General features: G+C 34.1%; 2 protein-coding genes and 1 long non-coding RNA gene across 3 annotated transcripts; 1 reads left to right on the top strand and 2 right to left on the bottom strand.

The window, feature by feature from the left end:
• The first annotated feature begins 1,105 nt into the window (after positions 1–1,105).
• On the top strand, positions 1,106–11,431 carry LOC129004064 (uncharacterized protein C3orf38 homolog). The gene is made up of 5 exons (XM_054432447.1): positions 1,106–1,378; positions 6,174–6,415; positions 6,775–6,927; positions 8,540–8,732; positions 9,485–11,431. The coding sequence occupies exons 1-5, from the start codon at positions 1,258–1,260 to the stop codon at positions 9,661–9,663; spliced, it is 888 nt and encodes a 295-aa protein (XP_054288422.1). The 5' UTR covers positions 1,106–1,257; the 3' UTR covers positions 9,664–11,431.
• Positions 11,432–15,738: 4,307 nt separating this feature from the next.
• On the bottom strand, positions 15,739–22,193 carry LOC129004433 (uncharacterized). Its single transcript, XR_008491709.1, has 3 exons — positions 21,962–22,193; positions 18,867–18,958; positions 15,739–16,071 (listed from the first exon to the last, which is right to left on the bottom strand). It is a non-coding gene; the product is annotated as an uncharacterized LOC129004433 (long non-coding RNA).
• Positions 22,194–23,423: 1,230 nt separating this feature from the next.
• LOC129003437 (uncharacterized protein K02A2.6-like) lies at positions 23,424–24,773 on the bottom strand. Its single transcript, XM_054431731.1, has one exon. The coding sequence runs from the start codon at positions 24,771–24,773 to the stop codon at positions 23,424–23,426; it is 1,350 nt and encodes a 449-aa protein (XP_054287706.1).
• Between the last annotated feature and the right edge of the window lie 3,084 nt (positions 24,774–27,857).

A 27,857-nucleotide genomic window follows, 5' to 3' on the forward strand; every position in this document is an offset into this window, starting at 1 on the left:
AATCCCCCCCAACTCAGAACCCAATGTCACAACTATAACATCAGAAACAAATCAAACCTTGACATAGGCTATCACAGGCTAAACAAAACCAGTAAAACACCAAACAACATGGGGATCAAAATGTTTAATCTTTTGCCAAAAGAACTCAAAGAAATAAGTGAAAATAAAACTTTTAAAAAACAACTCAAACAATACTTGATTAAACGACCATATTATAAATTAATTGACTTTATAAATGAACACAAATATAACCTAAACAATAAATAGGAGAGCAATGCTCAAACTCACACACACGCATACACATATTAACAAGAATTTGACGATTCCCCTGTCTACAAGGACGGCGGAGAAGACATCGATGGTAAATGGTAAATGGTAAATGGTAAACTTTCGTGATACTCCATTGCCAGAAGTGCCAGCTGATTGCTTATTAATTAACGTGTTGTTTGGTTGTTCCTGGCTAACCTGACACTGGCATTGTGCCAGAGTGGACTGAATATAATATAAGGTAAGGATAATGGGTCTTCTAGAACGATAATGGTTGGCTGAACGGACTAAACGGCAAAACACCTTTATTTACTAAACATTTTTCTTGAAAGGTATCTATATCTATAATCTATATTGTTTTCTTTTTCTTTTGACGATTGTCATGAACTTTGTACTCAGTTTTAACGACAATAAAGCATTTCATTTCATTTCAATGATACTGCCACAGTGCCACGGCCACCTTTAAAGGCGGTCGTGATCACTGAGCTAAAATTATAACTGGAGGTAGCACTGCCATGGCAGAAGTCTGTCAAGAGCGTGTCGCTGATTTTGTTAGGTTGGTATAGCAGTGAGTTTTTTTAACCAATGACATGGCTTCTATAACTAGGTCTGTATAGCAGTGAGTTTTTTCATCCAATAACATGGCTTCTTTATAACTCACACCTCACGCAAACATGGCGGCTGGCGACACGCATCTTTGACATTCAGTGCTACCTCCAGTTAGAATTATAGCTCAGTGGTCGTGATACAGTACTGCCAACTCCACGTTCCATCTACCTACTCACTCTACTCTGCTACCAGAATCAGGCTGTATAAACTATCTACAATACTTGGGATTGTAATGAAATGTAAACACCTCAACCTAACCTCCGAAAAATAAAAAAACTTATTGTTTATTTTTATTTAGTTCCAGAACTACTAAGGGCGAGGTTATGTTGTCCCTCTGTTGTCCTATGGTGTTAAAAATTACGAAAGTTTAAATTTTAAGACATGCTTTCTCTCGAAGAAAGAATTAATGTACTAGAACTTCTAAGTGGTTTGGATGAAGATGATATATTGTCATTAGCTTCGACTGTCACTAAAGGTCTACTGAAACCAGGATCAAGAGAAGGTAACTTAAGCCTAGTCCTATACCTTATTTTATCAACATTTTGTGATAATAATGCTAGCAACTAAACTGCATTATTACATATTGTTTGGCTTTCATACTTAATCCCATGCACGTTCACCTCGAAAATTGGACTACATTTAGGCTAGATTTATTTTCTGATTTTGATGAGGCCCTAGGCTCTACTTAAATAAAAATTTGCCTGACCAAAGACTAACTTATTAGGCTAATTTGGGCTGGACGGAAAAAAATCATTGGAATAATAAATTCTTGAATGATGTTTAAATATGTTACCGGTAATCATTAAATCAAGCCACACAGCTTTCCACTGTCCATTCAACCATTTAAAATTATGATTGCTTGGTAGGCCTATGTTTAACGTGGCCATACGTCCCGCTTTCGGCGGGACAGTCCCGCTTTACAACAAGTTGTCCCGCTGTCCCCACAATCGGCCGGGGGACGCCAAAATGTCCCGCTTTGGAGGTCAGGCGTTTGAAATATTCAATGGAATATGAAAATTCGCCTTTTCACACTAATGTTTAGTTCGTGTAAGAATACTAGTTAGTAATTTTAAGGAAAGCTGACGGAAACCAACCTATTAACCTATTTGGTTAACTGTACAATTAGCACTTCATCGTTCATCCATCGATCGCGTGAACTCGACTATACAATACAATATACTGTACTAGGCAACGATCGGCACTAGTACAATTTATTTCCGCGCGAGTGTTGAAGCGCTGTAGGCTACTACGGCCTCAAAAGACGCATGTTGTCAGTAAACTAAACTGTCAAGTTGTTTGTGTACCTTAACCTCTAACTTTACATTCGGTGCAAGTTTGTTTGTGATTTGACTATTGTAGGTCTACGGTTTAATTACTGTTGCATTAGATAATGCCCAAACGGAAGTGCACATTTAATAGTGAATTACAATCGAAATATCCGTTTATTAAACTTAAGTTTGAGACGAACAAAAGTGATGTAGTCTGTGAGAAGTGTCGTACTGAGTTTAGCGTTGCTCATGGAGGAGCTAATGATATTGATAAACACTTAAAGTCAAACAAACATGTTGCTTCTGACCATGCTGCGTGCTCGAGCAAAACTATATCTTCATTTTTCAAAAGCAACGTCCCGAACAAAAAAGACCTGGACGTCTCAGCGGCTGAGGGTGCCTGGGCCTACCACACCGTACGTGAGAACCACAGCTTCCGCTCCAACGACTGCGCATCCAAGGTAATAAATACTTGTTTTGAACCAAAGTTCCACTGTGCTAAGACCAAGACGCAGGCTATAGTTACACAAGTTATTGCCCCATTAGCTCAGGCTGAGCTTAAAAAGGATCTGACTAGTTGCAACTATGTTTGTATAATGACAGACTCATCCAATCATGGTTCACAAAAAATGTTTCCTGTTGTAGTACGCTATTTTGATAAATTTAGCGGCATTAAAGTAAAGGTTTTAGATTTGCAATCCCTCCCCGGAGAAACATCAGATATTATTGTCAATTATTTGAAGGACGTGCTGCAAGAACATCAATTAACACAAAAAGTAATTTCATTCAGCGGGGATAACACCAATACAAATTTTGGTGGTGCAGCTAGAAAGGGGAAAGAAAATGTTTATTTCAAACTAAAAGGTTTTTTAGGCAGAGATATTGTAGGCATTGGATGTGCAGCACATATAGTGCATAACGCCATACTAAGTGCATCAGATTGTTTGCCAGTAGATGTAGAGGTTATTGTCGTTAAAGTGTATTCATTTTTCTATCTGTACACAGTAAGGGTGGAAGCTTTCAAAGAAATATGTGATTCGGTCGACATTGAGTACCACAAAATGTTGGGATACAGCAAGACTCGCTGGCTTGCTTTAATGCCAGCAGTTGAAAGAATTTTGAAGCTTTTTGTGCCACTTAAAGAGTACTTTCTTAACCAGCCGAAATGTCCTGAGATCCTGAGGAAGTTTTTTGGAAACCCACATTCAGAAGTATGGCTTTATTTCATACATAGCCAAGCAGCTACGTTTCAACAAACTGTTTCAAATGTAGAAGGTGACAAGGTCTCAGCAATCGAGGTAACTGTTCAAGTAAAAATCTTGAAGGAAAATCTCAAACAGAAGGCCGTGAACAAATTTGTTCCACACATAGTTCGCAATTTGATGACGAAATGTTGCTCAGAAGAAGAAAAACAAAGTATCACAAAAAGTACACAAAAACACAAAAAAAAAAAAAAAAAAAAAAAAAAAAAAAAAAAAAAAAGTAAAGTATCAAAGTAAAGTAAAGTAAAGTAAAGTAAAGTAAGTAAAGTAAGTAGTAAAGTATCAATTAACACCTTTGTTTCGTTTTACGAGACATCACTGCAGTATTTAGATCAATGGACTGTCCATTTTCAAAACTTGGAGATATTTCAATGGGTGATGTTGAAGAACACTCCAAAGTGGGAGGACATCCAACCGTCAGTTGACTATTTAATTAAGAATAAGTATTTTCCACCAGATTGTGATACTAAAGTATTCGATGAAATTGGGTATGTGTTGAAATATGTTGAAAGCAATGTTGCTAATTGGAACGAAGAACAAGTTGAAACAGATTCAAGATGGTCTAAGATCTTCACGCACTTTAAAGATAACTCAATAAACTGCGAATACGCAAGTAAAATTGTGGAATATGTGTTGACTCTCCCAGGGAGCAATGCATCTGTTGAAAGAGTATTTTCATCAATGACAAAAGTGTGGACATCTGAAAAAACTCAACTTTCTGTCAATGTTTTAAAATCGATTCTTCAAACAAAATTTAATTTCAATTTGAGTTGCCAGGACTTTTATGCAATGTTACGATCATCTCCAAAAGCGTTGCAACAAATAGCCTCCAGTGACAAATATACCACTAAACTCTGAGATCAAATAGACTGAGCTACGGTTTGAGCAAATATTTAATTAAGTTAAGTGGTTCCCTTGTGTCGTTTACCGTAGTGTGTTTACATTTGCTAAGAAAAACTAAGATGCAAATAATTATTCAATTTGAGCTAGTATTCATTTACAGTATTATTTGTTATGTTTTTGTAATGTAATGTGAATGGTTATTTTATTATTAAGGACGATTTTGTGAATTTCTTGCACTGTAAATTAATAAATGGCAAACTTTTTATTGAGATTCTTATTGTAAATCCATTTGTTGGATGTTAAGGATAAAGTTGGTTAACATTTACATAGTGGAATAATAATTTACAAATGTTTATTTGACGATTAGAATTGAACAGCGAGATTAAACTTGATGATTTTTGCAGGCCTACCAATTAAGGTGAGCATTTATTGGTGTATTAGGATATTTACTTTTGAATAAAATGTTATATAGGGATAACAATGCATTTTTTTACTGTATGATAAAAAATTACATTAAAAACTGTCCATGTTACTTTTTATTAGTTATTCCCGAATCCCGATGACATCCATCCGCCATTTGTAAATTCAGTTCCTTTGCTCATTTCCCGCTGTTAGGGTGAGCTTGGTGAAGCTATCCACTTTGACTTTTGAGGATATTTCGAAGTAAAGATATGTTCCGTCCAATGAACTTAATTTAAATTCATGTTTAAACACCTTAAACAAATAGGTTAAATATAGTAAAAACTCAAATAAAAATCAAATTATGATTTAAAAAATATCACGTCTAGATTGCATAAAAACGCTAGTTTACACCTATTATTTTTCAAAATTTTTCAAAATTCCATACCCCCCAGACCCCCCGGCAAGGTTTGTCCCGCTTTGAACTCCAAAATATATGGTCACGTTACCTATGATGCTTCTGTTTAGTCAACATGAATTTATCATTCTAAATCTAAAACATGTTCATATGAAAAAGTATCTGAGAAAAACTGAATCTCAAAGTCGTTTTAGTGTAGCCAAGCCTCAATTGATAAAACTGAAGTTTGTTCATCAGTGTAATGAAGTCTTAAGTAAAATGTGATAGGCCTAATACTTAGAACAGATTTCGGCCAAAGCCCTGTCGACTGTTGCTGGTTAAATCAGTGTCTTCTGTTGGCCATATTAGAAATCATGCTGTTTTTTATTACCGTACTAAACTTTATCTTATTGTATAGAAGGCCCTATTGTTTACGTGTGTCAAAACAATGGTAGGCTAAGTTATTAAAGAATAATTTACAATTGTTATTTTTGTATGTAGGCCTAATTAACTTATTTATCTGGATATCCTGGAAAGGGCATATCTGGTAGCTTTATTTGGATGTTGGAAGTTAACTTACTAAAAATTAGAAAGATATTGTAAGGAATCACACAAAAGAGTTGTGATAATTGAGTGTTGTTCACTATATTTAACTGTATTATCTGTTGACTTTTTGTCTTATTATGGATTATGTTTAAGTAAACTTAATTAATTAATTTGATAAGCCCACTAGCAGTAACTTATTGCTTAGTTTTATGCAAAGAAGAAAGAAATCTACAGTTTTTTCTAAACAATTGTATATTTTTACATTGACATTAGCCTGTACATTTTTGTAATGTTTTCGGCAATAAATATATTCTGACTACCTATTCTATTCTAATGTGCTGGGACGTCCCTTCCCAGAATTTAACATAGTTATCTAATTTCTAAGATTTTAACTATTTACCAAGTAATAGCAATCTTTGCGAAGGAGTTTTTTGCATTTTAGCCATAATTATGACAAAACATGTCAAAAGGTATTCTACATAAAAAATGTATACCGGTAGCTAAATATTTAACATTCAAAACTTTAGTTGATCACTATAATAATTAATTAGGTCTAAGTTAATTCCACTAAAATATTTTCAGAGGCAAACGAAGCTGTTTTACAACACTCTGACTCAGTTGAAAGTATACTCTCGAGAAAAAAGATCTCACGAGAACTGTTGTTCAATTATTTACATTGGAAAAAAGTGACCACTGACAGTAATTTGGATAAGAAGTCACTTACCTCTATGCTTTTGAGATTATGGAAACAACCTGTTCAGTCAAATAATGAGCAACCGAATGAAAATTTTGCGAATCATTCAAACAATGAACGTAACCTTCAGGTAAGTGTATAAATCCTTAGATCTGCGGACGGTGTACACGCAGCTGTATATTCCAGGCGTAATTACACCGTCCGCCGACCGATTATAAATAGTGTAGTTTGGTTAAATGTAAATACATATTTTTTCAATTAACTGTGGTCCTGATGATACCACAAGTTGTTGTGAAATGTGCATCGAGCTGAACATTCAATAAAGTCAAGAGCATGGCAATGCAACCAGAAGGTAAACTTACATTGTTAATTGTTCTTAAAACTGAAGGGAATACTTAAAAATCTTAAAAATAATTACTTTAACCCTAGGTAATGACGAAATGTTTTCCTCAACTCTCAAAGCCATATCCTGTGGATTGTTTTTGTCAGGTGACCAGTCATCTTGAACCTCTCCAAGTGGATCTGTTTGCCCACAAGTTTACCGAGTGGTATTACCAGCTGCTTAACAAAGACTTTCTACAAGGGGGAAACTTTGCTGTCGGAGCGGAACATTTCTGGAACGATGCAACGCTGCAGATAGAGGTTTGTTGTTTATGATCATCATCATCTTCTTAATTTCATAAAATGTACAGATTGGTAGGCTACACGAAATTGTGTCAACATAATAAGTTTTCTTATCTAGATTGTAGCATAGACTAACCAACACAAGTAGACTTGTCATCCCATTGTACATTTTGAAGCACGTTTTTCGTGTCTAGTTCATGTACGGTGACACTGGGTGCTAGTGTCGACAAAATTTTGTTTCTATTATTTTAGGGTTAATTTCTTGATTTGTGCTTTACTGTTAGGTTATATAACTAGGAGACAAGTTATTGTTTACGATTAGATCGTATTATTTGGTTAAACGAGGTTTTAAATTACTGTAATAACTGGAAACAAATTGTAAACAAAACACGACCTCTACATAAACCGTACAGAACTAACAATAAAATTGTCTTCAGCTGTTGCATAAGGATGAGATATCTACTTGGGGGAGTATGTTTTATCTATGATTGTAGGCTTTAATTTGTTCCCAGTTTGTTTTGTTTAAAATGATACAAAATTGGACTTTTCTGAATTTAGAAGGAGATTCCGGCTATCTAAAAAGTCTTTAATTAATGATAAGCCAATATGGAATTATATGATGATAGTTATCATTCTTGTACAGTAGAACTCCTTGTATACAGGCATTGATTGTACTGATTCTCGGTATATCCGGCCAATTCTTGGAAATCAATATCAAACAGTATTTACCAGCTTAGTTTGCTCTAGTCTTTACGACTCAAGCGCTCTAGCGATTTGTCTGTTTGTTTACATTTTACTGTGTTCACTACTCAGCTGAGCGAGTAGGCCTAATCTTTATAATGCAGTTGGTTGATTATTTTAATTTATTAAGCTAAAAGAAAAAAAATTGCTTTATGGACAAGGGTGTTCAGTAGAAAATTACGGAAGCTTTTCAAATATTTACTTTCATTCAGAAAACAATCATACACCAGTAAATGTGGTCCATTGTTTGTCTCAAGATCCTTTTTTAGCTATCACTCCTGGTAGGCTTACTACCACTGACTTTATATTACCATTGCAGACATGTTGTTTTTAGAACCAGCTGTGTAATTAATTATTTTTTTTTTTATATAAAAAGAGGTTGGCGGCCTCTTTTAACCTTGCATTTGCCCGTCCACATAGACTAAGCGCCCGTGCGTGGATCGTTTACAGCAAAGCAAGGAGTGAGCCGGTACAGTACAAAGGTGAACTGTACTGATAAAATGTTATCGGCAGTGACCAGGATCCGAACCCACGACATCGCTGCCTTGGGCCCGAAGTCCGCAACGCTACCGACTGAGCCACCGACTCACTAAAAAAATTAATTAACCTAATTAATTAGTTAATTGATCTAGAGCACAATTTAATGAACCACCGAGTGTGCTAAATATTGTCAAAACTATATTTTATATATTTTTTTGATAACGTACCATGATTATTTTTATAATTTAGTTGCTACAGTTTACAACAATAAGTACATCTTTAGTTTGTCTACAATGCTGGTGTACACAACAGGGATCAGTTTTAACATCAGTGATCACTGTCTGGCTCATTTCAGCTATAGTCTACAAGTAAGCGGAATGTTATTTCTGACCATATTTCATATTCACAGATGATGTCCAATGGTCAGACAGTGACGGAGGAGGCGGAAGGCAGTACAGCCAGCGTAACTCTGATAAGGGACATCAAACAACGACACAAGCTGTACTTCTCCCCCAACCTGAGCGCGGAAGGTGTGCGGGGAAGATCAGAGCCACATGGTGCTGTGTGTGTGCTTGTGTGCGGCACACTGCATCAAAGCGCGGGTAGGTACCATCAACTCTTGGGGGAGTGTAGTTGGCATTGACTAGTTAAATATAAATTATAAATATATTATTTTAAAAATCAGAAGTAGTTGTCAGAAGGTGTCAAATGTGGGTTAAGAAACTTTCTCTATGGGAAAGAAGCTATAACGGTAGGTGGCACGGAAAGACCAAGACCCAAGATTGATTTACTTTTTCATTTTGATGTCCTCAGAGGCCAAAAATGCTTTGTTTGTGAGTAAACAATAGCTTGTCTTCTGATTTTTAAAACCAAACAGTAAAGTAAACATTTTAAAATTAACCCTAAAATACTAGAAGTCTCTGATTTATCTTCAACCTACTCTCTGAAGTAGTCATATTGTAGTATGAAATATTAGTGTTATGCTTTTTTACTTTTTACTGTAAATAATTAGCCCCTGTAATAATTAGCCTGTAATCTATTAGCCCCTGGACTTTCTCTGGTAAGCTAGCTGAACTCTCTTATTCGTTTGAGTAGCAACCGGTTTTGATACACTAAGATGTCATCGTTTAGCCCTACAATGTGAAGTTGTTGCTTCCAGGAGATCAGTCTTGAAAACATATGAACAAAATACAAACACAAATACACAAACTTTTACAAACAGAAAACTCCATGGCCATGCAACTAATAAATTATTATGTGGTGGCTGCGGATCCAAACCTTTAGTTTAGTCTACCTAAGTTGAAGTCAAAAAGTCAAGGTATTCTTACCGATTATTTGATGACTTATGTTCCAGGTGTAGTCGTTGGGGTATTTGAACAAGTGTTTTGGCTTATCAAAGACCCATTGACGAATAACACATGGAAAATCAAACGCAACCAACTGCGCCTAACCAGTAAAGAGAGGACTGTGATGCCGACGTTAATAGAAGGAGAGATCACGAGACAACTGTTACCTATTGAGAGCCCAGACTAGGTTAAGATTGTATGGAAATTTATCCTCTATGGGTATTAAAATTAGATCAATATCAATTCCAATGTGTCGTAAAAATGCAAATCAGATTTGAAGAGTATTTTAAATTCTGAATTAACCGTTTTTGATCTATGAGACACTTTTAGGTCATTTGTATAGGTCGGCCGGCTGTACTGATCGAGTATGCACAGCTGTTTGGATAAATTCTTATCAGTGTTCCTGCTACTTAAAAGTCCACTGTACTTTAGTATTGTTAAAAATACACTTTACTTAAACCTGTGCTTCTTTCACAGCTCCAAGCCGCATCATTATTCACTAAATATTTTGTCAGCTGTATTTACACCAGAGTTGACAACAATTTTTAAACATATGTTTACAGCAATCCAAAGGAAGCTCTAATACAAGGCCTAGGTGAGAAAAAATAGCATTGCCACAGACCAAGGCCCCACTAGAAAAACAGGCCATGCTGCAGGATCCATGACGTCACACTAGTGGATAGATTTCATTGATAAATTCATTGCCATTGCCATTCCCATATGTTTTAGGTAACTAAACAAGCTAGATGTTTGTAAGATTTTAATGTTAAGAGTTTAGTACAACTATCAACCACTGTGACGTAGTGTTGCGCTGCCCGTGCTGCAGCATGGCCTGTTTTTTTTCTAGTGGGGCCTTGCACAGACCCGGCTTACCAATACAGCTGTTGCACTAATTCATAAAGGAGTGTCTGCACAATGTTTATTTTTACACATTTGTTATTACTTGTATTGCCATCGCAACATACTGGGCGGTTAGACGTTGCCACACTCCAACGACGTTCTATTAGTGGAGGCTATGCTGGTTAAAAAAGATGTTGATGTTTTGACAGTTTAGTGTGTTTATGACTGACATTTGGTTTTTCAAAGAGCGTTGTTGCTTACAGTTTTTTTGGTTTTACGCCCTTTTTACACTGAAAGTAGCAACAAAATGTTCTAAACATTTGTCGACGTCATATTAAAACATTATGTGGCAAATTCCAGTGTGAATGATGCTTTAAAAATGCAATTACTGTCTGTCAAAATTACTTTCAATTAAAAAAAAAAAATCCTTAAGATGAAACAGATACTTTTTGTAGTATCTATTCTTTCTACTGACATTTTAAAACCTTGTGCATTGTTTTCTTTGTTACGTATTTGTTTCTCATTATTTTTACTTTTACATTGTACATGTGTTTGTAAATTAAGTAAATACAATTCAACAGATAGGTAGATGTAATTATTGAAAATCTATCAGTGTGACAAAATTACTGTTAAGAGCAATTAGAGAATAACAAAGATGGCTAATTTACTCACTCATTATTAGTAACAGTTACAGTTATTTAACTTGTGTCACAAATTTTAAAAAATAGTTGGTTAAAAATTATTTTCGAATAGTCGATAGGTTTCTAATAGACTTCTTAACCAAATTGAAGCATAATAAACTAATTAATCAAATACATCAATGATATGTTTCATTTATTTACTGATTGGTTTTATTAGAGGCACCCATTTAGGTATCAATGCGATTTTGTTTACATGTGCTGTTTGTTACAAAAAACACGTTTCTGAAGGAAATTAATTATGATTTGTTAAATCAAAAGGTTAAGTTGACATAGTTTAAACTTTGACTGATTTTGATTATCAAGGGAGTGATATTTTTTTGCCTTAGATATATAGCCTCGTTCCTACTGAATATACTGTATGTTTATTGTATATTTTGTATATGATGTATATAATGTTGATATAAATAAATTAAGTAATACTAGTCAAAGAAAGTTAATATTTTATGCACCTTTTAGGATTCCCTGTTACAGATGCTATCTATTTTTTTAGTGAATTTCCCATATGGGGGATTTTTAAGTTAGTGTGTAAAATGAAAATGTTAAAATTCAAATGATTATTATGGACTATCAGTTACTGTTGTAGTTTGATTAGGGATATATTTTTTCCCATATTTGGAGAAGTTGTTTATTTCATAAAGCTATTAACATTTCAATAAAAACACACCTTATTGCTTTTCCTGTAGCAGCAAACGTAAATGGGCATACTCATTAAATTTGAAGTAAGTTAATATAAAATAAATTTGAGGAATTTAAAGGAATAATTTAGTAAAAATCCAACCAGGTAAATGGCAGAGAAGGGCAAAGGAACTGGAGAAAACGTAAATCAATCCTGTGTTTTGAAATCATCTATATTTTAACAGGTAATCGAATTAGCAGCTTAATTAAGCAATAAGAAAAAAGTCCTGTATGGACCTAGGACAGACCCTTAAGGTAGGTACCCCACCCTTGTGACTGAAGCCACGGAGGACCTGAAATGCCTCACACATCCAACACTATCAACAGCTGTTAACTCAACAACCTGTTTCCTTCCTTTAAGGAAGGTTGAAAACCATTCCAAGGTCACACCTCTGATACCCAATGCTTGAGTTTATTCAGCAGCAGATAATGGACAACCAAGTCAAAAGCTTTACTTAGGTCGTAGAACACACCCGAATAACGGGTTTTGGCGTCAAGCTTCATGACTATTTTGTTGACCAAGGAGAATATTGCACTTGTGGTGCCTCTGCTCTTTAAAAATCCATGCTGATCTTCGAAGAGGGTTCTGTTGACCGATAAAATAAGAGCTGAACAATAGAGATCAACCACGGCCACCTTTAACGCAGAGGCGGAATTAGAACAGTCACAAGGGGGGGAGAGCGAACCAGGGGGTCTGGGGGATTTGGGGGTATCCCCCCCTCGAAAATTAGGGCAAACTAAGTCTACAAAATGGCAGATTTATACCATTTCTTTGTCCAAAGTTAGTGTGACAAATTATTTTACGCAATTTGTATGCACTACTGTATTACATGAAGTAAAAATATATGTATATGTATGCCCGAGGGGGGGGGGTGGTCACCCACGGCCGCCTTTAACTACAGGCCGCGGCCTTGTAGAATTGGCAACGTTGCAAGTGGTGCTGTCCAGCCCCGGAAGTCCCATAAGATAACATGGAAAGCAAGTGACACCAGCTCAGTAATTTACGGATTATTTATTTAAATTTAAATGTATGATTAATGATTATAAATCCATTAAAATATTTAATATAAAACATATATAGTGTTCTAAACCAAAACAATTTTAATTGAAAATCTATTTCTACATTCAAACAGGAGTCGTTTTTTATAGCCCTAACCCACTAGCCCAGTGACCAATCCGTCCAATGTCCTACTCCTAGCCTATCCTATTCTAAAAAAATTCTCATTTCAAAACTAGGTAAGTTAAGCCCGGTTTTAGTCTTGTAGTTCAAAATAATTTATCTTCTCGCAACTCTGACTGTTCTGTTGGTTAGTAGGCTACTTGGTTTAAAGGAAAATGCAAGATTTACTTGACAGAAAGCAGGGCCGTCCAGAAAGCTCACTAACTTAGTAGCCTAGTAAACAAATATTCTGATAAGTTATACCAGTACCAGTAGCTTACTTAGTTGAGTTGACACCGAGCCAGTAACTTAGTTTGTACAATTTACAAATCAAACTAATAAGAGTTAATGACAAACGTCTTTGTGTTCAATAACGAAAATTCAGATGTTTTCCTTTATTTTTGTTGGTACACAACTACACAAGCCTTGATTAGCAATGTGTTTAAAATTCTTGTGAAGCTACAGTTTCACCCTAACCGTTGAAAGAAAAACCTCTAATCTAAAAACTCATTAGGCCTATTTCTTTTTCTAATGGCTTTACTTTGGTTGGACTAGGTAAGTTACAAGGATGATCAAACAAAAATTTTATCTCAGTCTCCCAAGCTGATTTAAGTTAGAGCTAATGTTAGGGGATATGGTAATTATAAATCACTTTTGAAACTTTAGAGTATTATGCCTAACTTAGGTAGGCCAAATAGTTTAGGCCCACAGGCCTGTCATTGGCATCTACTGGTACAGCTAAGCTAACACAAGCTTTGATATTTATTTATTTATTTATTACACACACGGCAAACGCCATTTTACAGGAGAGTTGAGTTGAGATTGATAGTTAGTGCGATCAATAATTAAATATTTTAACAAATATGAAATACTAATAAATAATATGAAATATAATAGTAGTGGTGAACCCAGAAAGATACCCCACTTTCGGCGTTTTGGAGGCACTTTTAGGGCACTTTTTATAGGGGAAAAATGAGAAAAATGAGTGGCTCATTTTTTTGGCCACTTTTTTAAAGACCCAGCTCTTGACCTATACACCTCTATATAAATTTTCTACTTTTTTAATACTGAAAAACACGTCTGGAATATGGCTCATTTTTTTGGCCACTTTTTAAAAAATCCAGCTTTTGTCCAATACACCCCTATATAAATGTTCAAACTCTATTAACATTTCAAATCCACATCTATTCACATGTATATTCTCAAAATCATGTGAGATTTGCACGCGAACTCGGGCGCGCTCCCAGCTTATGATGTGCTCCCTTGGACATCCTTAGTGGAAATCCATGAGTTCTGGCTACTTGGGAACCCAAGCCATTTGACATACAACGAATCACCCTTTCTCCTAATTACCTTCTCTACCAAATACATGTCCTTATACTTGGTCTTTAACAACTCCTCTGTATAGAAGCCTCCCCTGATTATATTGCCATTTTCATCTTTCAAGATATAAGTCACAGGCTTTGTATTCTTCTTCTGCTATTGTAAATAGTTCCCCTGTCCAATTTGGAGTATAACCTTTACTAAAAACATGTTTATACTTGGAAATCCTTACGCTATCACCTACCTTATATCTTGGCTTTTTAACTTGCACTACTTTAGAAGTCAACCTCTCATGCACATATTTACTATTCTTAACATTCACTTGGTTAGGCTTCATTCCTATAGATCTATGTGTCAAATAAAGAAGTTTTATATTGATTAACAATTTTTATCTTAGGAATAAAATGTTACCAACTGAATTATTTGTAAATACAAAACAACAACAATCTCCAGATGATCTTAATAATAACTAGGGTTGCTTTCAGAGAGGTGAAAGCCAGTTGAGCGGAACAAACGTGATTTGATATTTGTATAAAAGTAACTAAATGTAAAAAATCAATAGATGCTGGTTTTATTGATTAAAATTATAATAATTCAGACTTGTTTTTACTACATCTTGTTATTCAGATACCTCTTCCAAAAGTGCATTATAGTAGTTTTGACCAGGAAAATATTATCAGTTTATTTGGTGCAACACAAATCCCAAGTAGCATAACAATGTTGTTGTCAACATTTAATCAACATTAATTTAATATTGCCCCAATATTGATCAACGTGGTAACAATATTGTTACAACGTTTTCGTGAAACAAAATACATTGTCTTGACAATGTTGTCTTAATATTTTTCAACGTTGTTTCAATGTTGTTTTCAACATTTAAACAACATTCATTCAATATTGCCCAAATATTGATCAATGTGGTAACAATATTGTTACAACGTTTTCGTGAAACAAAATACATTGTCTTGACAATGTTGTCTTAATATTTTTCAACGTTGTTTCAATGTTGTTTTCAACATTTAAACAACATTCATTCAATATTGCCCAAATATTGATCAATGTGGTAACAATATTGTTACAACGTTTTCGTGAAACAAAATACATTGTCTTTACAATGTTGTCTTAATATTTTTCAACGTTGTTTCAATGTTATATGGAAATATTAAGCCAATATTAAGACAATTTTGAAAAAAATTTAGAAATAATCAATTAACAATATTTTGATTATTGTTTTTACAACATTGTTAAAGTATTTTTGTATCGGCTGTATTATCCTGTCAATATTAAGCTAATATTTTAAAAAATTCACAAAATAATTGTTAAACAATCTAAGTATTCAAAATGCTTCGGCCTGCATAAATGCATAATAAAAATGTCAAAACAAAAAAAACTCATTTTAGGTAATACTCTATTGACTGACAAAACTATTATTAATATATTATTTTATTCTTGAATAACAGTAGGCTATGCTATTTCATAAAATCTGCAAAAAGTATTTCTGTGGAATATTGTTGACATAAGTTGTATATTTATTTCAAGAAAAAGGTAAAATATAACGTCACAATTTAAAAATATTTTGTTTATTCTTTCACAAAGCCCAAAATATACATTTTTTATAGAAGGTCAAATCACAAAAGTAAAAGAGACCAAAAAACCAAGCGAACAAAATATTCTTATAATATATCAAATCTGTAAACAAAAGTAAATCACTTTCAAGATTTAAAAATTAATAACTGTAGGCTCAATGTATAGGCCAAAGTAAATCACTTTCAAGATTTAAAAATTAATAACTGTAGGCTCAATGTATAGGCCTAGTGATTGTTGAAAAGTGTTTATATCTTCGCTGACATCTCCATAGGCCCGATTCTCTTCGACTGTAGCGGCATCCTTCCCTTTCCTAAAAAAAAGTCTTTGTGTCAAGTTTATTTTGCATGGGAATTGGGAGTATCTGAAAGTATAGAACAAGAACAGCTGCTATTTCATGTTGTTGAGGGTTGGATAGAGCTTATGAAGTACATCAGGCATGTTTGATCTATGTTCCACGCTCTCACAATTTTTATTTCAGCTAATACTGCGGTTTCAATGTAGACGAAATGAGAGTAAAAAAATGAAAAAAATATAAAACCTAACCGTCATAAACTAACATAACTAACCAAACTTGCTAATAATATAAAAAGAGATATAAGATAAAAATCTAATGAAGGTTTACTACCTATTCGAAAAAATTGTTCTGTTCATAAAATAAAATTATAAATGCCTCAATTTCTAACAAAAAATAAAGTAATCACATTCTAAGCAAAATCTTTAACAAAAAGTTAGTGTCACTGGAGGGATTCAAACTGGATAACTCTTAGACAACGTTTGAGTACTCTATCCACTACACAACATCGATAGTTGAACTTCGTATCGTTGCGCTAATGGTGTTCTCTCAAGAGAAGAGAGTGACGTCAGACCATGACAGCCAATAGAATGTTCTCATTTCGTCCGTATTGAAAACCGCAGCTGAAATAAAAATTGTGCCTCATGGCCCTGGCCCACTTTAAAATAACTATTTTAAGGTTAAACCTAGCCTTGGAGATTGTTAATGATTTGCAAGGTCTGTAATTTAAATACTCCCTTTTCCACTATTTTCTCCACTGTCAAAAATTTTTTCATATTACCATTGACTAAATTGTTGAATAGGGCCTACTTGTATTAATAGCCAAATATAATACAAGACCTATATTAACCTATATTATGTATGAAAGGCATGTATTTAAAAATTTAGTTAGGCAGAGAGTCAGAAGAGAGTATAAAGGCTTATTTATTTACTCTTATACAAGCTTCAAATTATCTAGAAATATTTTAATATTGCTATTTATTGCCTTATTTTTAGTTAATGAAAACAAAAACTTAACATAAACAATGCGGTAGGCTGTTGTAAAATTAGTCATTCGAGAAACGATTTCCTAAACATACAACAAAACCAAAAGCTATTTTTTGCCATTATATCAAACCGTATATAGGCCTACCAATATATTTTTCAAACCGGTAGTCAATATATTTCTTGGCTACCGTACTTCAAACATTAGGTGTCAGAGAGAATCTTTTTTTTTATTTTTTTTTAGTGAAATGATCAAATTTGTTTAATCTTTTTAAGAGGGTGAGCAAATTTTCGTACAAAAACGCCACGTACTATCGGTTCAATAACGAAATACTAAGTATTTATATTATTTCGGACCAAATAGGCTCGATCCAATCGATTAATGGTTGAATGAATACATACAGGGTGTCCCGGAACTCTCTACCAATATTTTAGGGCATTGCTCCTGGGTAAGAAACATACCTAAATATCATATTTAAATTGTCCGGAAGTCCTTAGTTACTCACACAGCCGCCATTTTGTTTTTTTCACTTATTAATTTTTTTCTAAGGAGTGGTTAAACATACAAAATTGAAACTTTGCACAAACATTTATGACAACTAGACAAAGCTACAAAAAAATTATGACGATTTTTCATATTCATAAAACAAAATGGCGGCCATTTAAAATTTTGTTTCTTAAATAGCTCAAACACCGTTGATTTTATAAAAATTTTAAATAGCCGCCACTTTGTTTTATGAATTTGAAAAATCTTCATAATTTTTTTGTAGCTTTGTCTAGTTGTCATAAATGTTTGTGCATAGTTTCAATTTCATATGTTTAACCATTCTTTAGAAAAAAAATTAATAACTAAAAAAAACCAAATGGCGGCTGTGTGAGTAACTAAGGACTTCCGGACAATTTAAATATGATATTTAGGTATGTTTCTTACCCAGGAGCAATGCCCTAAAATATTGGTAGAGAGTTCCGGGACACCCTGTATAATGAACACTGTTACCGTACCGCAACGGTACGAAGTGCTGCCATCGGTGTTCGAGGTGAAGTGGATAGTGTTCGGCTCATAATCAAATACTTATCAGATCGAATCCCACCGGTGACACTAACATTTTGTCAAAGATTTTGCTTAGAATGTGATTACTTCTTAACTGTACATCTTTTTTTAGAATTTGAGGCATTTAAGTTATAATTTTATTTTATGAACAGAACAATTTTTTCGATAGTAAACCTTCATTTGATTTTTTCATTAACAGCATGTTTGGTTAGTTAGGTTAGGTTATGACAGTTTGCAAAATCACATGGCGTTTTTAGACAAAAAAGTGCTCACCTTGATAGCCTACCTAGTTTTTACCATCTGGTCAGCCTACTTTACTAATCGATCTTGGCTGAGATTACCTACAACGTAGCCTCATCAGACACAACACTCCCTATGATTATTAATACATGTTTTGTGATTTGATTAATCTAGTCAAACGATAGGCCTAGCCATACAATATGATATAAAGCAATTATTAATATTTAGACAATTACATGCAATTGATACTGTCATGAAAGCTTGAAAAGCACAAGTCAGTCATACAACAGTAAAATATGATACATTAAAGCAAAATAAGTTAATAAGTTCATTGTACTAAAAACCAAATAAGAGTACTGATAGCTATATTTTAGAAAAACATCATGCAAGATTAATAGAGCTAAAGTCCGCTTTGAAAAATCTTTAAGTCTGTAAAAGGGCCTTACAATACAATCAACCATGCATACATCACATTCTTAAAACTATCTAGGCTAACATGCTGAGCTGACAGAGGAAATCAATTGAAAAGGCCAATTACCTGTAGCTTCAAAGGATGTTAGAAACTTGGTCAGTCTTGTGTAGAGTCTACTGATTTTATTTTGACCTCGTGCCCCATGGTTTTATACGTGCCTGTGAAGAATGAGAGTGTTTAAGTTAAGGGATTTTTGTATTTATGTAACTTAAGACACCTGCAAAAATGTACAGGTTGATTACTGTTTGAATTAGGCTTTAATTACTGCGCCATATTCATAAGCAGTGCGACTAAGTTAAAACAAACAAATAAGAATAGCCTATATAAAGTACAGCAAACCTTGATCGGAACAGAGCAAGTTAGGCCTACCAACAAATTAATGTAAGTTAGTTAGGGGTACTTTCCTGTTAGAGAGACATTCATTATTATTGATGATTTTACGATCTTAGTTTTGGTTAACGAAAACAAAAACTCAACATAAACAATGCGGTAGGCTATTATAATATTAAAGAGTAATTTAATGGTACCTATTAACTAAAATAACAAAACCCAACTACACTAATGTAAAGTGAAATGTAAAGTGATGATGTTAACAACTGATATTTTAGTTTAAAATATCTTTTTGGTCTAACTTATAACTGATATTAGGCTACTGTAGTTGTAATGGTAAGTTAGTGGTTGAAATTAACTTAGTAACTTAACCCTCCAAGTGTCTCTACTTTTGGTCTTAACGTTCGCCCATTTATTGCGCAATCGCAGGGTTTTATTAAAATGTATCTTAGATACTTAAAAACAATGTAAAGTAAGTTATACTGTTTTATATATCATTTTGTTTGGAAAATTATGGGCTTCAAGGTAGGCCCTAACATATAAAACATTACAAAAAAAAATTTCAACAATTTTTGTGGGGTTAACATTTCTCAAAAATTATAAAATAGGCTAAATGAAAAAAATTATGTTTGCGCTCAATAAGTTGTTATAATTTATCGGTCTACAAATATTTTAAAATAGCCACTTTGTTCAGAATTTTATGAGGATTCCAAAAATATAATAATATAAGGAAGTAGATTTGAAAATAAATAAGTTAAGTTATGGGCAAAAAACCGATTTCGGTACATAGCGTTTAGCTAAGAATGCATAGCCTAACCATAGCTAGGAATCTGGCTGATAATTTACATTAATATCACTACCTACTTCTTCAGGATCATCAACCAGCCCTTCAAAATCACTTAAATCTTCTTATAATGCGCCACGTATATCACTACTTTTGATTTTAACACTAAAACAATGATAAACGTAATTAAACACATCAGTCATCGGTGCGAGGTTAACCAAGCTGTTTACAAATACGCACGTCAGCTGTCTGCTACAATATTTTCGGAACTAAAATGAAGAAACAGACATCAGGAGAAAGCTCTGAATCTGCTGAAAAAAATTATACCTTACTCGATCCAGTTCAATCCGATTCAGCCAGTCCCAGAGCCGTCGCCGTAAACAGTGTTTGTGAGTCGCAAAAGCGACACATAACACCACAGCGGGTGTGTTATGAGTCGCTTTTACGACACATAACACTCGGAGGGTTAAGGTAGAGCCTACCGTAAAATCAATTTAGGCCCTAGCATAAAAGTTATTTTAGGTGTTAAATAACATATGTACCGGTATTGTTATTCTGCCTCGTGCCTGTGAAGAATGTGTGTTTAAGTGCTTTTTGTATGCAAGAGACAAGCAAAAATGTACAGGTTGGTTACTGTTCGAGTTAAGTTAAAATTACTGCCATAACTTAATCATAAGCAGTGTGACTAAGTTAAGTCATAACAAACATAAGAATAGCCCATAAGTTAAAGTACAGCAACCTTGACCGGTACAGAACAAGTTAGGCCTGCTACCAACGAATTAAATAAGTTAAGGCTAAGTTAGTTAGGTACCTATGAACTAAAATAACACAGATACCCAACTAAAGTGATACGGTAATGTTAACAACTGATCTTTCAGTTTTAAAATAATTTTAGTATAAACTTAACTTTTTACTGTTAAGGCTACCTACTGTAAGTAGTTGTATTGGTAGGTTAAGCTACTTAACTTTAGAGGTCGAAATTAGCGAAATTAGTGTAGTAAAATCGATCAATGCAGGCCCTAGCATTAAAATTAAGTTATTCTTGGGATTAAATAACTTATCAAGTTGTTCCGCTTAAGTTATAAAAAGGCCAACGGTAACTTAACGTAAGTTAGGCCTAGGCCTACTTTAAATTTACAAATTATTGACCAATTCATAGGATAATTAAATTGTAGCCTACTTTGAAGTTGTAAATTGGCTTTGGTATGTAACGTAAGTTTAGGTAAAATAATATTGACATCCTAGGCTAAAATATGTCAAAGGTTACACTGCAATGGCAAAACAGGAAAACGCATTTTCGTCTAAATTAAGGTTAGGTAAAAAAGATGTGAGATGATTCAAGCCTTGGAGATGATTAACTTATAACTTCAATTTTCTGGGCAAATGCATTCACAATGATCTCAATGATTAGGCTAGGTTTTACTTTTTCTTTCAGCATTCAAATGAGTTTTTTTTGTTTGCTTATAAATATTAGCCTTATAGGCCTAACTTATTTAGCCTACATAGCCTTGCATACTATCACACTTACATATTTTATTTGTGTGTTAACAATTAATTATCAATTATCAATTATTTAAGATGGGGACGCCACTATGTGCGTATTTTAACCCAAATATGAGTGAAGGATGAGTGGCGCGATCTTGTAGTCTTGTTAGTGACTAAGGCCGACATGTTCCTTAGACACAGCTGTTAATTTTAATAGCCCATACAGCTAATGGCAACTAAGGGACCTACAGTTTATAGTGGAATCCGAACCAAATTTTTCCTTGTAATTTACGAATTGGTCTAATTATCAGGATAGTACTGCGGATAGTCGTAGTACTCACTAGTGCGGACGTTAATCCACACCAGTGAGCATCGCATCCACAGTGCATCCCTATAAATATCCACAATTCGTCAATCTTAGCAGTCGGTACTGCATTTGTAGGTTAAAAGATTTTAATAAATTAGGCTTGGCTCTATTAAGTTACGACTAGAGTGCAAGCCTAGCCTACTTTGATATGTAACTATGAATGCAAAACTTAACTTCATAACAAGATGCACTTACCTTAAAGCTGGTATCTCAAGTTGGCCACCATTAAAAAACTGTATTCATCCGTAAATAATTGTATTATTATACATCAGAATCTCAAAGCAAAGGGAAAATACAATCATTGCAACATGGTGTGAAGTGAAATAAAAATTACGAGATTGAGACTAGGACTAGAGATGATTGATTGAAATGAAAGATGCTCTGGAGCTGCCGAGTGCCGTGCCGATGATGGAAGATGAGATGACTCGATGAGATGAAGAAGATGGATGCTACCATTGCTACCATGCTAGTTTGCTAGATGCTAGCTAATAGATAGATCCATTCGCGCGCGTTTTAATGGCGCGCACAAGAAAATAGTTCTAATTTAAATTGAAGATATTTTTGTTTCTACCCGTTTGGGTAGAATTTTTATTTTAGTATTTTGTTTTTAGCATCAACCTTATTCCCTTTATTACTTAATAAAAGCCTAGTTTATATTTATTTTGATTTTCAGGATGAGCTGAGTCCATAAACAGTTTTCAATCTTATTAATGTTGTTTCAATGTTGAAATAAAAATTATTTCAACATTATTCAATATTGACAACAATGTTTTCAATAAATGTTGATCAATGTTGGGAAAATAATGTGTTAATGTTGAAATAATGTTTTTTCAACATTAATCAATATTATCAAACAATATTTTCATAAAACGTTGATCAATGTTGGGAAAATCTTGCTTCAACATTAAAACAATATTCTCAGAACAATATTGTTGACAATGTTAAGCAACATTATTTCAACATTTTAACAATATTGTGTTGCTACTTGGGAAACAACTCGATCACCTACCTATAACCATAGATAAAACATACTCGCTATAACCTACACTTTACCTCCCAAATCTAACCTTATTTCAAAACATGTAGTCACGAATACTTATAAACCCCGACCTACCTTCCCCACATGCCTAAATTAGACCAGTGTTCAATCTGCGTTTTATTAATAAGTGTAATAACTTACTGCACCGTCGATGTAATTCAACATAATATAACCTGTGATGTGGTATCGGATTAAATATCGATTTCAATTCGGTTCAATATATCGCTTATTAAATCCTGATTTCTAACATTGGCTGTTTCTGATCAGCTGGCAACACAAATAGGTTCCCAAGAAAGTAGTCACTGGTTCTCTTGTTTACATTTTTCTTGTAAACAAAAAACTGTCATATGGCTACTTTAGTCCCATAAGCCTAATGTTAAAATTTGGAAATTTTAAGTTCGTTTTAAATTGCATTAGCATTATCTAATTGAAATTTGTTTGTTTATTAACCATCTCACTATTAGTCTAAGTAATCTTGTTAAGTTTAGCTGAAATGTGTTCTGCCGTTATTGAGTGATGTTGCTTTATTTGTTGCATTGAAGTTGATCCCAAAGAGCTACGCTCAACTAAATAAATATAAAAGAACAACAAACATATGACATCTTCTCTTCCCTTTTTTTAAAGACACGTTCTTCTTGGTGGATTTATTTGTCTACCAAATGAGGAAAAACAATTAGGCTCAGTTCCAGGGTCATCAGATGTTTTGGGTTGTAGTTGTCTTAGCATTACCCCGTTGCGACGTAACATGCCTTCGTTTGTCTTAACTGTGTATGATCTTGGAGCTACTTTATTAACTATCTTCCCATCTTCTCTCCTATCAGGAATATACACATTGCATCCAATAGTGAATTGCTTTTCATCTCTCACTCCATGCCGTTTATTGAAGTAATCTGCTTGAGTTGCTCTATATAGTTTGTCCAATTCTCTAAATGTCTTGTGATCTACCATTTTAGGCTTGAGATCTTTCGTCAATGACGGTAGTCGGGTTCTTAGTCTTCTTCCCATCAACAATTCCGAAGGGCTGCACCCTGATGGACCTGGTGTTGACCTGTACTCCAGTAATGCAAGAGTGGGGTCTTTGTTCTTTGTAAGCATCTTTTTAAGCGTTTGGACTGCTCTTTCAGCTTCACCGTTTGCCTGATGGTGTAAGGGACTACAACAAATAGTTTTAAACCCAAAATCGGCTGCAAAGGCTCTCCATTCTGAGCTTGTAAACTGTGAGCCAGAATCAGAAATTACGATTTCAGGGATCCCATGTCGAGCAAAACAGGCTTTCATCTTCTTGATTAGTTCATCTACAGTCATTGTGGACACATTTATCATTTCCAAGTACCGTGAATAATAGTCCACAACAGCCAAGTATTTGCCTTTCACAAAGTCAAAGTAATCAACTGCTATTCTTTGCCATGGATAGTCAGGAGTGTCTGATTGAATCATTTTTTCTGACTTTTGGTTTTGGTGTTTAGCACAAGTGTCACAATTTTCAATCAAGTTATTTATCTCTGTTGTAATTCCTGGCCAAAACACAGATTGTTTCGCTCGGAGGACTGTGCGTGTAGACCCGAAATGACCATCGTGCAGTTTATTAATGATATCTTTTCTAAGTTCAAATGGGATAATAATTCTTTCTTTATAACATATCAAGTCTTCTATTATAGATAGGTCGTCTTTAAAGGTATACCACTTTCTCATACTCTCTGGCACATCCTTCTTATATTTAGGCCATCCATTTTCTGTGTATTTCACCAACATCTGACATTCTTCACACAGGATCTGGGCATTCTTTATTTGTTCCAATCTTGACTGTGTTGCTGGAAAGTTTAAAGATATTACCTTAATGTGTGCCTCTACCTCTTTTGTGAACTCATCTGTAGAATCTGGGATCGGCGCTCGGCTTAATGTGTCTGCTGTAAACATTTCTTTTCCGGGAATGTGTTCGATGGAGTAGTAAAATTTCATCAATCGCATTTTGAATCTCTGAATCCTAGCTGGTATTGTGTCTAGGTCTTTGCTTCCAAGGAGTGAAACTAATGGTTTGTGGTCTGTTAGGATTCTAAATTTTTTTCCAACTAAAAACTTAGAAAACTTTTCTGCGGCCCATGCACATGCAAGAGCTTCCTTTTCTATCTGGGCATATCGTCTTTCACAGTCCCCCTAGTGGAAGAGATCAATATATATCAATACAAAAATTGTATATTGATACTTATTGATGTGTATGTGTATTTGGGCCAATACACATCAATACACATCAATACATATCAATACAAGTAAATAGGATCCGAGTCATTAGCTTATTTGAAAATAATTTGTAGCTTGTTAAAAAACCATTTTTAATTTGTTTCAAAACATTAAATAATATCAACTATGCACTAAAAATAAAATAAAAATAAAAAAGTAAAAAAATTCTTGGCAAAAAGTCCAGTGGGTTCCCGAGATTTGAACCCGGGACTCCAGCATGGAAGCCGGTTGTCTTAGCCATTACACCACGGACGCTTCATATGGAATTGAGTAATGATAGCAATTTTGAATGCGAGAAGCTGTGTTAGGCCTCATAATTAACTTTAAAAAGATGTTCAATGGCATTTGTGTCATTTCAAGCATGTACTTATATGCTTTAACATGTTTCAAAACTGTTTTATTACCAGTTCAAACTGTTTTCTTGCTACTTGGGTGATATGAATAGTGTCAATACAATTTATTTTTATTGATTTCTAGAAATAAGGAATTCAATAATGAATTTGTGAGCCATTTTTATCCCTAACGATAACCTAATAAGCAAAAAAATTGTTTAAAGTTGTCGAAAGCTGTATTACAATAATTGTTGTATAAAAATTTTAAAACATTTTTATATAAACTTCATATTACAACAATTTTGATATAAGATTGAAACAATTTTAAAATTGTTTAACAATAAGTTTTTTGGAGTTTAAAAAAATAAGTTTCAATACGAGCTGTAACGGTTTTACAACAATTTTAAAATTGTTTTACAACCACTTTTTTGAAGTTCTAAATCAGTTTTAATACAAGTTGTAAACTGTTTTACAACAATTTTAATGTTTAGAACTAGAGTTTTTCCTTTTTTCAAAAAATAACATTTTTATAACTGTTTATTTCACAAAGTTTACATTGGTATTTTGTATAATCCATAATGTTCATATGTGATACATTTTATAGATATTTTGCATTTTATTTATCCGTATTGATGTCTATTGATTTATATTTACATCTAACATATTTAAAAAATATTCTCTATTGATATCAATGAACGATTTGTTTGCTCAAATGATCTATATTGATATATTTTATGTTTATAGATGTCTAGTGATATGTATTGACTAAGTTTTCAGTGATGTCTATTTGTTTGTATTTACTTGTAATGATATCCATGAACATCTATTGATATCACTAAGCATCTAGTGATATCAATAGATTTTTTCTATTGATTTCTATTGATGTCTTCCACTAGGGCCTGTAAGGTCCTTGAAGCAAACATCACTACTTTGGGAGATTTATCTTCAACCTGAAGTAACATTGCACCCAATCCATATGCTGATGAATCGGCTATAACAATAGATTCAGCATTTACATCATACTTAGTTAAAGATATTGATTCATTGACGGTCTGTATAATGTCTGAAAGGGCTTCTTGATGTTGACTTGTCCAACAAAATTGTCTATTCTTTCTAGTAAGCTCACGGAATGATTCAGTTTTATCAGCTAAGTTTGGAATGAACTTGTTCAGTTGATTCAACATACCATTTAATCGTCGAACTCCCGCAATATCTTTAGGAGGGGGAAGTTCCTCGAGTGCTCGTATACGATCAGGATCGACCTTGATACCATCACAGTCGATCAGGTTTCCAAGAAACTTCACAGATGTTTGGGAAATAGAACATTTTTCTTTGTTCAGTACAACCTTTGCTTTTTTTAAGCGATCTAATACTTGAGTGAGCCGGTAATCATGCTCCTCTTGTGTTCGGCCATGTATAAGTATGTCATCCATGTGACATAATACCCCATCGATACCATTTAAAAGTTTAAACATCTGTGTAGTGAAAAACTCTGGTGCGCTTGTAATGCCAAAGGGTAATCTCTTGAAATAAAATCTTCCGAATGGAGTAATAAAAGAAGTTAGTTTAGCTGTGTCAGGTGATATTTTTATCTGCCAAAACCCTGACTGGGCATCTAGTTTTGAAAATATTTTAGAGCGCCCAATTTGCCCTAGTGTTTCTTCTACATCTGGTAGTATTATCTTTGGCCGTTTAACATTCCTATTAAGTTCAGTGTAATCAACACACAAACGTAGACTACCATTGGGCTTGAGTACTGGTACTATTGGTGCACACCAGTCAGTTGGAGACTCTACTTTTTCTATCACTCCTAAGTCCAACATTCTGTTCAATTCTGTCTCCACTTTTGAACGTAAAGGAATTGATATGTTTCTTGGAGCTCGAACCGAGTGCGGTTGAGCGTTTTTGTTCAATTCAATCTTATATTCTCCTGGAATGCTACCCAGACCAATGAAAAGCTCAGGGTGGCTCGTTAATACAGAGTCTAAGGTAATTGAGTTAAGTCCTGCAGTATCAGCTTTTCTGAGGGTTATGAGATTTAAAGATTTAATCGCAGGAATTCAAAGTAAAGGTTCATTTAATCCTGCAACAACATACACCTTTTCTTTTACCATTTTCCCATCGTAAGCTATGTCTGCTATAAACATACCTCTTACATCTAGTTCCCTCTGATCAGCATTCCTAAGTATACGGTCAGATTTCATAAGTTTTGCATGAATTACATTTGAAGGAATGGCTGTAACTTCTGCGCCTGAATCAAGTTTCGCTTTAACTAACTGGTTATTGATAAATATTTCTACATACCAAGAACTGGAGTCATAGCATGAAGCATTCACAGGTCCTAAATATGCTACTGAAGCTTCAGTGTTGTCAGGCTTGTCCAAACGTCCTATTTCGTTGAGTCTCTTCGTGTTGTCCGTTGTTTTAGTCTCTAATAATCTGCTTCTGCAATGTTTGGCAAAGTGACCGATTTTTTGGCAGT

The sequence above is a fragment of the Macrosteles quadrilineatus genome, unplaced genomic scaffold (assembly GCF_028750875.1).
Source record: "Macrosteles quadrilineatus isolate MER2022 unplaced genomic scaffold, UCM_ALF_1.0 Scaffold_9__3_contigs__length_116548681, whole genome shotgun sequence".
NCBI classification, from domain to species: domain Eukaryota; kingdom Metazoa; phylum Arthropoda; class Insecta; order Hemiptera; family Cicadellidae; genus Macrosteles; species Macrosteles quadrilineatus.